Below are 12,958 nucleotides of genomic sequence, written 5' to 3' on the forward strand. Positions count from 1 at the left end.
CAAACTCACATCAGTTTATCAGAGATAGTTGGGACGATCTTCACAAAGTTAGTCCCGAATGAAAGGTATATAATCGCCATAGATGTCTATAAAATTTTGTACGGAGCGGTTATATGGTTCCGGAGATATAAAATTACAAGGAAGCCTCCGAACACGCCTGATCGACGTGGCCAACGTAAAATTGCAGACTAGACAGAACGATCGAATAAATCGATCGTGTTAGGAGCAGCAGCATTCAGTCTTGTATTAGAAACGTTCGAGTGAAGTGCAGTGATTTTTGAATTTATAATAAACATAGTTTTTTAAGCCACCCAATGTAGGGTTGTGATTATTATTGGCGCAGCCGGTATTAGAAAGTGAAGAAGTGATTTATCGGAAAAACAGTGGACTTTCATCCTAACAAAGTGAAAAACAGTGATACCCGCTAAAATAAAACTTAGCATCGCTGGCTGAAGGCAACAGACGCCAGAGTGATTCGAGGATCCCCCGTCGATAAACACGTGGAGCACCACCAGCGTTCTTCATCTACCTACACCACGACAGGTGAGTGAGTTTTTTTTTTAATTTCAAAGAAAAACATTACTCATTTCGGATCAGCGTACTACCAGATAGGCGCTCATCCAACCAGAAGATCGCACTACTAAATAGACGATCTTTTAATTGGCGTACTACCAGATAGGCGCTAATTCGAACAACACACTACTAGATAGGTGTCGTTCTTTGAAATTAACGAATGCCAAAAGCACTGAAAGACGCAAGGCAAAACAAATTTCTGTGCAGCAGGAATTTGAGCTCTTCAGAAGAATCTATCGATTCCATTCAGTCAGGAGGACATTCATACGTCCACATCGACCAAGGAAAAATTGACGAGCTGACAAACATTATGTCGCTCAACAACACTAATGATCAACCCGTTGATCACCCCACCATGGATGATATCTTAGTTGCACTAAAACAAATTAGTAACAGGCAATAACAGAAATAGACAGCATAAGGAAGATACAATAATTATCCTTGTACTACAAATGCTCATTTTTTCACAAAAAATCATAATTCTAAAGATAGTCAAATATACACGCAATCTCATATTCGTACAGCACACATATTTTTTTCAAAAATCAATTGAAATTTCTATAATAAATACTCAATGTGGTACCTTTTGTTTGTATTTACAGTTTTCAATCGTATTGGAATGCTAACCACTAGTTTTTGTGTGCATTCAATTTAAATTTTATCCCATTCTTCTAAGATCTAAGATTTCTAAGATCATTCTCATTATAATCCGGATTGTTTTGCACTTTTTATCCAAATATCCCCATTTATTTTTCTAATCAGTAAATAAACGGGGTCTGCAGCGAGAGAATCCATAACATTTAAACAATTATAAATTCTAAACGTTTTTTGCACGTCTTATGCTTTAGGTTCTTCTCCTGATCGAATTTTTAATGTCCACCATTTTTTAGTAAAAGTGCCATTTTACGGAAGCTTTGCTTTAAAATTTATTTTAAGACATTCATATTAAAATACACATTCTGAGCCATCATTCCATCAATGAAGACCAAATTTCTAGCACTTCTAGTGGACATATATTACTCCATACAATAACTGCACTGTCCCTGCGCTTAGCTGCTGTTATAAGACTATTACGTTCAGGTCTGAGTTCGATTTCTCCACCCAAAACAACAGCCATTTGAGTCAAAGATGTTGAATTTGGACTCGTAGACAAAGTTTAACATCTTTCCAATATTCCAATAAAGTTGTTTAGTGTATTAAAATCAATTCTTTGTTCTTCTCATTGATGAACAGCTTCTTGCTCAGAACACAAGCATTGTGATTGTCCGTTCTCCGTACATTACGAGCCGTACCAAAGCAGACTTATACTTAAATGCTATGATTCAGTTTATTTACCATGTATATAACATTAATTACTCGATTTTCCCAAATTTTTCTAATTAAAAATCGTTTATTCCTCATCGTAAATTTTTTACAGTTCAAGTTTTTCGCAATATCTGTTCTGCATTTCGCCACATCAAAGTTTTTAACAACATGTTAAATAGTTGGGCGCAACTTTTGAACAATTTCAAAGATTTTATGAAGCGATTTAGCTTCATTTTAGTGAGTAATAATTAGTTTTCGTCCCATAATGGCAGTTAATTTACTTTTTTTTAACCATTACGTTAATTTGAGGGAATTTCTTAAACTAGTGTAGAGGAAACTGTGCCAATGAACAGTTTTCTGTAGTCATAAAAACTAATTTTTAAAGTAAAACAAAAGAAATAAAGAAATAACAGGTTTTAAATTACAAATTAAATGACTTTTCAAAAGTGTACGAATATGAAATTTTGCCATTTTCACACCAAGTAATGATTTTTTTTATGTGTAGTGTACGGAAACTTGCACACTTTAGACTACAAATGATAAGAAAATGACAGATGATGATTCTACTACCACATTCACAAAACAATACCTATATTAAATAGCGCAAACGTTTGTGGAACAATATTAAACAAATACACTAGAGGTGTACGAATATGAGATTGTGTCACTGTAATTGATAACTAATGTCTATGTCTGTCTACACATAATAATGTCGTTTTCACTAGAATAGACAATCGTATGCCTGAGTATGGCCATAGTCACTATGGAAGCGTTCAGCTCTTATTAAACTAAGCATACGGTACCTACCAGGATCGGGCGTGTCGTGACCGGGGGGAGGTTGCGTTGATAAAGGTCCTGGTGTACTTCCAGACCCTGGTGATCGTACGTCATCATTCACGATTCCAGTGTACGATATCGATGAGCTCGGTGGTCTCTGCAATACAACAGCAATGATTTAGCGACAGTATAGATATACAGTGTGTGCATAAGGATAGCAGCGCTTGAAATATATATATATATATATATATATATATATATATATATATATATATATATATATATATATATATATATATATATATATATATATATATATATATATATATATATATATATATATATATATATATATATATATATATATATATATATATATATATATATATATATATATATATATATATATATATATATATATATATATATATATATATATATATATATATATATATATATATATATATATATATATATATATATATATATATATATATATATATATATATATATATATATATATATATATATATATATATATATATATATATATATATATATATATATATATATATATATATATATATATATATATATATATATATATATATATAAATGCCTTTTTATCATTACAGCAATAAGAATAAATCCACAAATAGCAAGACGGGCAATACTAAGAACATAGTAATAAAAAATCCCACACGGAAAACCCCGCAATCACAAAAAATGAATATTGCAATTTTTTATTTTTGTCTTAACTGTTTCAACTAAAAATTGTTGATTCAACTAACTGTCCTGTTGATTTTCGCATCATCAATTGGCTGAATAAATTACTTCTTTTTGAAAGCTGTCAGTTTTCAGAAAATAAAGACAGCAAAAAGGAAACAAAAATTTGCAAATTTTATTTAACCATTTCTTTAGTTGAAAAGGATACGTCAGTTTTCTCGCTATGTTCATTTTGTAAAATTTTTGAGGCTAACATAAAAGAGCTTGATTTTGAAGTTTAGATTAATAAACCAGTTATGGAAGTATTTTTATATAATACATCAGGTATACAACAAATTGCATGATTCGACTGATGTTCGAACGTGAGCAAATCTTCTGGAACCAGGTGTGTATGTTTCATGTGTTTTTACAAATCAGCCATCCAATTTTCTCACATGTTAACAAATGTTAGACATTAGAATAGGACATTAGTCTCCATCAGTAAATTGATCTGTATATTCTATCATTGCATAAATAATTGTTCCATGCAAATAGAGAATCTAGTGGAACATGGAACCATAATTCGTATAGAAAGTCAATGCTATATTTTTTTTATAAAATAGAATAATTGTAAACGTATTGGCGCTGAACAGTGTTAATATTTATATTTTCTAGTGATACAACGCGTTTGGATAAATCAAGCCATTGATATGATAGCAATAAACTTCTTCGAAGATAATTTGGCTTTTTATTACTGGGTAACAAATCCTCCTTATAATTAACAAAATCGTTAGCTGTTACAACTGGTTGGGATATTTTTCAATAATACAATTGATTGAAACAACCATCTTGGTTTTTAGTTTCAACACGCACCAATCTTGAAATCAACAATTATATTAGTTGTTACAACTGGTTGGGAATTATTCCAATATTACAATTGACTGAAACAACCATCTCGGTTTTCAGTTTCAACTCGCACCAATCTTGAAATCAACAATTATATTAGTTGTTACAACTGTTTGGGAATTATTCCAATATTACAATTGACTGAAACAACCATCTCGGTTTTCAGTTTCAACTCGCACCAATCTTGAAATCAACAATTATATTAGTTGTTACAACTGGTTGGGAATTATTCCAATATTACAATTGACTGAAACAACCATCTCGGTTTTCAGTTTCAACTCGCACCAATCTTGAAATCGACAATTATATTAGTTGTTACAGCTATTTGATGAGCTGATTCGGATGGTGTGTGTCTTTGCTAACTGACAGCATCACATTTTCAACTAGATGATTTAGTTGTTTCAGCAACTGTTTTGTTCATTCAAAAACAAAAATGAAAGTTTAGAAAAATCAACAATCGTTTAGCTGTACCAAATTTTAACCAATCGATTTCAGAAATTCGACTAATATATTAGTTGCTATGCGATCGGGAGCGTTTCCGTGCAGGTAATAGCTGTTACAATCAAATCTTCAAAATGTCGCATTGATGTACATAAAACATAAGATTCTTCATGTTTCAATAATTGACTCTATAGTGATTTCAGAATTTAATTGCATCACTTTCAAATTGCGGTAGCTTTTTTCATTAGGTATTTTCTGTTGAAATTTTATATGAAATTAGATCATTGTGTATAGTTTATATTGTGTAAGTTTCACCATCAATTGTGCATTTGTTGCGAAAATAGAGTCGGAACAATATTATCGGCGCACCCGGGCACGTACCTAGAAAAGCCGGACATAACACCGTGCCATTAGTAGGAAGCTGAGATTGGCCCAATCTACGGAAGTCGTACTTTGAAACGGTACAATGAACGTTTGAGGATCGATTGGAATGAAAAAGTGGCCACAATAGATCTCCGTGTAAGGGGCCACCCATACACCACGTGGACAAATTAGGGTAGGATAGGGGTCTCGAGAAATTCCACGCTTGTCCATGGCCAAAGGGGGGGGGGTATTGGAAATGCTCACGTGGACTTTCAGTATATTTTTATCTTTTATAAGATAATAAGAAAATAAAATAAATTTGTATCGTGATTGGTGTGAGCGCTTGCATTCAAAATTTTCTAAGATTTTGAAATAGTCAAAATGGCTATAACAGCATAGTGTGTAACTATCAGCAAAACAGTGAGAGGAAACTGCACGAAAAAAAAATCCAAGAAAAGATTTCTGTCTGAATCATTTGATTCAATCTTCTGTGACTTGGTCAAATATCACTAATTTTGGATTTAAAAGCTTGTGGTTGAAATTACGAGCCAATTGAAAAATCCATAGGTTACTTCAATTTTATATCATTAAGATGAATCTTTAAAACGTAAATATAAAAGATCATAGTGTCGTTCAGAAATAAGATATTTCGATGGAAATTTCACAAAAGACGAAAGAAGTGTATGATATCCTATGGCTGAAGTTTGAAAGATTTTGATTGCCCTTCTTCACCATAGTAGTCTAACACAAAGGAAAAAAAATTCAAACCCATTTTTTTAAATTACCCGATTTTTTTTTTTTTTGGAAAGTCTACGTGGACATCTTAGTTCAGTGATAGGGTAACTGATGGTAAAATGAACACGTTAGGTAAAGACATTATGTAACGGAGGATAATTTTTATTCGAATACTCGGTTGAATGAACCACTTCGCTTAAGCGCCAAGCAAGCAAAAGGATTGCTTGCATGCGAAGAGGCATGATTTTATACCCGGCGAGACTCCTCAAGGCGAGTCCTTCAAAATACAACCGAAACCGACGAATCGATCCACCGCACAAACTCCAAATCCTACCAGCTAGACCGGATAATCAATGGGGAACCCTGAAAGTGAACGCATGCAATTAAAAACACTATAATCCTTCTTTCTCTTCTCTATCGACAGCCATGATTAGACGAAAAGCTATTTATGTTTCAGTTTTTCCAGTCCTCGGTTCTTCGTTATCGACACCGCATTCTAAAAATACCTCATCTAATTTCTAGTTTGGTAGCTACCGTGAACCTCTGTTAACTTGTCCCTCTTATCAATTATTCACAACGATTGATTGGCCTATTTTCGGGTTGGCGCCCATGCTTCACCCATTGTAAATGATGGTTTCAATATACGGCACTAGTACCGCAAACACATGCTAATTTAAAAAATCTGACCTGTTTATCACGTTTGTAGTGCGCTGCCGTTGACGGTCCTGCTGCTCGACGAAATGCTGTCAGTGGTTTGTGTCACCACTATGACGGTTGAATATCTGCTCCCATGTGTGCACACGGTTTTTGACGATGGCGGGTCCGCTGAGTCTACTCACGAGTACTGCTTCCAGGCCAACAATGGAGCGTATACGGCAATTGACCACCGACATACACCCCGGAAGTAGTGGCACCTTCAAATAGCCCGTAGATGCGCAGAGGCGTGATCACTAACCCGCCGCGAGACCAGCTACAAGCGGACGAGTCTTCGGATCTTCCCAGAGACCACGCGGCGTGCGTAATCTCCTACACCTACCAGAACGAAACACCTTCGCTTGAAGGATATTCGGTCCTTCAAGCGGAAAATTCATTTTACTTTAATTGGTCAGATTATCTAACAAGATTTGTTCTTAGTTACCTTGACCTCGAGCAGAAAATAGGTACTGATTTGAAGGCGACTTGAAACCAGTCGTCGCTTTTCCTGACGAGAAACATTCAAGTTGATTTACAACCGGCAAATTATAGTATATAAAACTCACTTGCTATAGCGTAAATTTGGGCTTTGGGCCTAGATCACGTACTCAACCACTATATACTATCTCGATTTCTGTAAGTTACAATTTAATTACTATCTTCCGTTTTTTCAGAATAAAACTCACATGTCTTCTTTCGACTGGCTAACCACCATTTGCTTTACTAACTTCCACTTAATTTTCGGGACTATGTCCGTTCACTGTGCCGATCGAATCGAGAAAGAACGATACCTTTAATCTAATGATGGCCTACAAGCCAGGGCCATTTCGTAACCGCGGGGTTCCCAACCCCACCCAATTAGTGATACCCTCGACCTGAAATGTCAAAATTCCACTTCATTTCATAAGCATTGGCTATACTGCCTACTTTCAGATCGGAGCGCTGTGCACTGTTTCACGATCCGTGTAAATTAAGTGATTACAATTCTCGCCACCCACACCGCTGCGATAGACTAAAGGTACTCGAATTTCCAATCTAGTCTCTTATATACAAGCGAGTTACCTTTTAGCTTTCCCGTAGCCCGCAAAGTGGTAAATTCAACACATTTAAATTTTAAATAAAAATATTATAGTTCTCCTCTTGTAACAACGTTACAATTATTTTCTAACTAATAAGTGATTAAGATACTAAAATATAAGGAGATTTTTCTTGTTGGGCATGTTTTGTACATATTTGGCGAAAATACTCTGACATAAACACATTTTTCAAACATTAATTTTTGATTTCAAAGCATGTCAAAAATGTGACATGTTTATAGCGTGTGGTGTGAACATGTGTGGTGGTAAAATAAATATCGTCTAGTGACCAGCAAAATGTGCTGTATGTATGCAATGTGTAGCGTTGGAAAGCAGTTTCCGAGGAATGCTGACGTTCCAGCGAATCATGAGCATTGCATACACACAGGGCATTTTGTAAACAAAAGCTTGTCACGGAAAAAACAAATTTTCATGACGCAATATTAACTAATATACAATCCTGTGGTATCGAAAAACATCTGCAAACTTGGGGTTATCCATGGGTGATTAAGCTTTTAGAATCTGTTGGAAAACAGTGAAATATAGCAACTTTAGGATAGCGTTCCGACTAATTTTGAGGTTCTACTTATGACAAGTAGAACCAGAATGAAGTGCTTAGTTATGAATGTACTTTCAAAGAGGTCCGTTTTTCGTCTTCGAATTCGGGATAAAAGTGTAGTAGTGTACACTTGAGATGACGTAACGTGCGCGATAGTGTTTTTGTAGTGGTCGTCATTATTTCATTTTGTTGGAATATGCCACTCGTATGTATAAACTATGAAGAGACTGTAGTGTTGGTTTTGAATAGTTGTAACCGTGGTAGTGACATGTATTGCATGATAGGGTAACCTATGCATTATGCTCTAGAAGCAAACACAGCAGGCAGGAGAGTGGAAGGAAGTTGGTTCCGCGGATAACTTTGCACTGGTGCTGTAACACGGTGATTTCATTCCATAATAATAATTAATAATTACATATATAAATTGGGTTTTAAATAATAAAACTCCGTTGTGAATGTCTTCATTTTTAGTACCATCATTAGCTTAAACGTGATATCAATATATCTTCAGGCAATATTTCATGCGTTATTAGTATTGACTGCACAACTTACACTTATCTATTAGTATTACTATTTTCTTATGAAGACTTTTTTCTGCTTTCTTATGTATGTTTTATAACTAATTTTGAACTCACTGCATTAATGTTGAAAATTATTAAATGATGGAACCCCAAAAAACACAGTTACCCTATCTTCCAACAATCACAATACATAGGTATGTCTTACGATTACATATAGACAAGAATATAAACAATTTGCAAATAACAGAGCATGATAAGCTGCTAGAATATTATTATTAAGAAAATTCCAATAATACTCGTGGTTAGGTTTGCCACCTCTAGAGAGGCTTTGACCCGGAGATTTCCACTGACCTGGGGGTGATGGATTTTGAGTGGAACTAGACAGAAATTGGAATCAAAGCGATTGCTCGGCATTTTGGAGCACCTTAATCGCTTTTTAATACTACGTTAAAGTAAAGCTTTCCCGACTAAGTGCAAAGAATACAAAAGCATAAGCTACTCTCGCTGTAGAGGATAAGTCGAGCGAGCATTGCTCTCCTCCATAACTAACAGCAAAATGAGAGAGAAGACCAAAAATATCCACAAATTAGATCTAGGAAAAGAAGTCTCCCAAAGTACCCACTCTCGATGGGGGATGCAACTGCAATGTGTCTTCTAACTTATCGTCGTCCATATCTGGATATACTGACTAGTTGGAACCATTTCTTTTTCACAGTATTGGTCTGGACTCATTTATGCATATTTCCTGCACGAGAATTCCGAACGAAACAATATGAAAGCTATACGGATGGATGGAAAGAAACTGCATTGCAATCAAATGAATGCACGGCTTTTATGCTATCGACATAGCCTACACACCAAAAAATTATGAATTTTATCATTGACGTAATTGCAAACATGACACAATTTAGCAACCCGTAATTCTCGAAATGACGAAACATTACCGTATTCCATTTAATTTTACATGAAACATATACTTTACATGCGCAATGACATAAAATTACACTTACTGCCACTGAAAACAAACGCAATATGTGGAGTAAAATTACACGATTTACGAAAATCAACGTCATGTAAAATTAAAACCAAACGTAAAACTAAGTCATTTTTGATGCTCGTATATATCAGGGTCAGGAGACGTAAATTTACACGATTTTTTCTAGGTGTGTAGACATTTCACACTATTCACTTAAATGCAAATAAAAACTTTGAAATATCTACCTGTCTCATTCACGAATCGCATTCTCCCTGTCGTTCTCTGTTCAAGGGGCTTGAAAGCACATGTGACCTTGTCTCACTTTACTGTATTCGATTGCGCGTTAAAATACTGGACCAGTAAATTCTATTCTGTACATAAATCTTTTTTTCGGGAATATACGACCAAAAACCAAAAACTTCGAATTCCAAAGCAAATTGAACGTTCCAGGTTCCTGATAACTAATTAAGGTCCAACAATAAAGTAGAAACACAAGATAATCATAAAACGACGCCGTCACGTAAAGAAGCATGAAAACAAAAAGAATAAAACCAAAAAAAGATGGAAGCCCTAGAAAGTCCATTGCATATTTATTAGCCTTTTCTCAGAAGATGGGATTTTCAAAAACATTTCAAAAGTTTCTGATGCAATGGTTCTCAAATTCGTACAATCCGGTTTATTCATTTTCTTTATTCAAAAATGTTTTTAGCTTCAAATATATGACCATTTCATATTTATTAATTATTCCATTCCGCATCTTTTTATTCGTTTTGTTCATCTGCGTTCATTTTACTTATTTTATTCGTTTCATTCACTCTGATCAGTTTATTCTTTTTGTGCATTTGATTAATATCATTCATTTAACTTATTTTATTCATTGTATGCATTTTATTCATTTTTTCCAGTTTATTCATTTTGTTCAGTTTCTTCATTTTAATAGTCTGACTAATTTTTCAGTTTTAATCATTTCATCCAAATAATTTATTTGATTCAATTTTTTTCTCTATATTAATTAATAACCTTTTACCATTGTTCAATTTTTCATTTTAATCAATGCATTCTGCTCATTTTCTTCTTTTTATTCATTTTATCACTCACTTCAGCTCATTTTGTTTATTTGATTCGTTTGTTTTATTTATGTATTTCATTCATTTTTTACTTTATTCATTTTGTTCATCCATTCTTTTTATTCATTTGATCCATTTCATTAATTTGATTCATTGTATTCACTGGATGAATTAAATCAATTTGATTCATTTAATTCATTTGATTCATGTGATTCATGTGATTCATTTGATTCATTTGATTCATTTGATTCCATTGATTTATTTGATTCATTTAATTCATTGGATTCATTTGATTCATTTGATTAATTTGATTAATTTGATTAATTTGATTAATTTGATTAATTTGATTAATTTGATTAATTTGATCAATTTGATTAATTTGATTAATTTGATTAATTAGATTAATTTGGTTAATTTGATTCATTTGATTCATTTGATTCATTTGATTCATTTGATTCATTTGATTCATTCGATTCATTCGATTCATTCGATTCATTTGATTCATTTGATTCCATTGATTTGTTTGATTCATTTAATTCATTGGATTCATTTGATTCATTGGATTCATTTGATTCATTTGATTCATTTGATTAATTTGATTAATTTGATTAATTTGATTAATTTGATAAATTTGATAAATTTGATCAATTTGATTAATTAGATTAATTTGGTTAATTTGATTAATTTGATTAATTTGATTCATTTGATTCATTTGATTCATTTGATTCATTTGATTCATTTGAGTCATTTGATTCATTTGATTCATTTGATTCATTTGATTCATTTGATTCATTTGATTCATTTGATTCATTTGATTCATTTGATTCATTTGATTCATTTGATTCATTTGATTCATTTGATTCATTTGATTCATTTGATTCATTTGATTCATTTGATTCATTTGATTCATTTGATTCATTTGATTCATTTGATTCATTTGATTCATTTGATTCATTTGATTCATTTGATTCATTTGATTCATTTGATTCATTTGATTCATTTGTTTCATTTGATTCATTTGATTCATTTGATTCATTTGATTCATTTGATTCATTTGATTCATTTGATTCATTTGATTCATTTGATTCATTTGATTCATTTGATTCATTTGATTCATTTGATTCATTTGATTCATTTGATTCATTTGATTCATTTGATTCATTTGATTCATTTGACTCGTGTGATTCATTTGATTCATTTGATTCATTTGATTCGTGTGATTCATTTGATTCATTTAATTCATTTGATTCATTTGATTCATTTGATTCGTGTGATTAATTTGATTCATTTGATTCATGTGATTCATTTGATTCATTTCATTCATTTGATTCATTTGATTCATTTTATTCATATCTTTAATTTTATGCATTTCATGTTCGGTCATTCGTTTTATTTCATTGAATTTGTTAGTATGAGTCAATTTATTCTATTAATCTTATATATATAATATATTATCTAAATATAATCTTAATTTTTATTCAATAACCTAATCTAATTTGGTTCGTGTATAGTATAATTTTGATTCACATTAATTTTTCTACTCATTTTATGAATTTAAAAACCTATTATTTCATTTTTTGCTTTACTTTTTTATTTCGGTCGTTTTGTTGATTTCTATAATTTATTCAGTTTATTCGAGATTTTATTCGTGCAAGACTAGAAACTGTTTTCATTCCACCTCTAGTTGGGTGCCTACTTCTTGTGAGTTCTGCAAATTAATCCAATAGTGAAAAGTGTAAGAAATGTCTCATCTCACTGCTAGGTGGATTAAATCGGTTTTTGATTGAAAATAGCTCTTTTTCCAATGCCGATAACTTTTAAACGGGCAAAAACGGGCAACTCACTTTGTAAACAAATTAAAGTACAAGAAAAGCACAACAAATGCTTGAAAAATCAGATCTCCCCAAGGCGGCCCTCTATGGAAATACTTGAGCTGAAGTTTGTCTCATTCCGTCATCAAATGCAATTGATTACTCGCCGTTTGAATGCACTTGCGCCATTGTAATGAAGTAGGCGTAAGGGAATTGTCAGTTTCCGGTGTCAGGCGTATGCATTGAGTTTTTTAACAACTGTACCTTTTGACTCAAGCAAACAGAAGTTCGGATAATACCTAAAAATCACACTTTAAAATTCACAAAAAGTTCTTAGCAAACTTTCAAGCTGCTCAAACTTTAATAGAACTGCTTAACCCTCTATTAGAACATGAAAGGTATTGCAAAATTACTTAAAATGAGAAGCTTATGTAGTTCCTTTATATCAAA

At 32.7% G+C, this 12,958-nt stretch overlaps 1 protein-coding gene across 3 annotated transcripts in view; it reads right to left on the bottom strand.

The window, feature by feature from the left end:
- Nucleotides 1-12,958, bottom strand: part of LOC131682711 (homeobox protein homothorax-like) — a 904,179-nt gene that overhangs the window by 221,271 nt on the left and 669,950 nt on the right. For all 3 annotated transcript variants that reach the window (XM_058964749.1, XM_058966262.1, XM_058965417.1), the window contains exon 7: nucleotides 2,686-2,812. In XM_058964749.1, coding sequence (XP_058820732.1) covers nucleotides 2,686-2,812 — 127 coding nt within the window. The remainder of the gene's footprint in view (nucleotides 1-2,685; nucleotides 2,813-12,958) is intronic.

Source organism: Topomyia yanbarensis, chromosome 1, assembly GCF_030247195.1.
Source record: "Topomyia yanbarensis strain Yona2022 chromosome 1, ASM3024719v1, whole genome shotgun sequence".
In the NCBI taxonomy this organism is placed as follows: domain Eukaryota; kingdom Metazoa; phylum Arthropoda; class Insecta; order Diptera; family Culicidae; genus Topomyia; species Topomyia yanbarensis.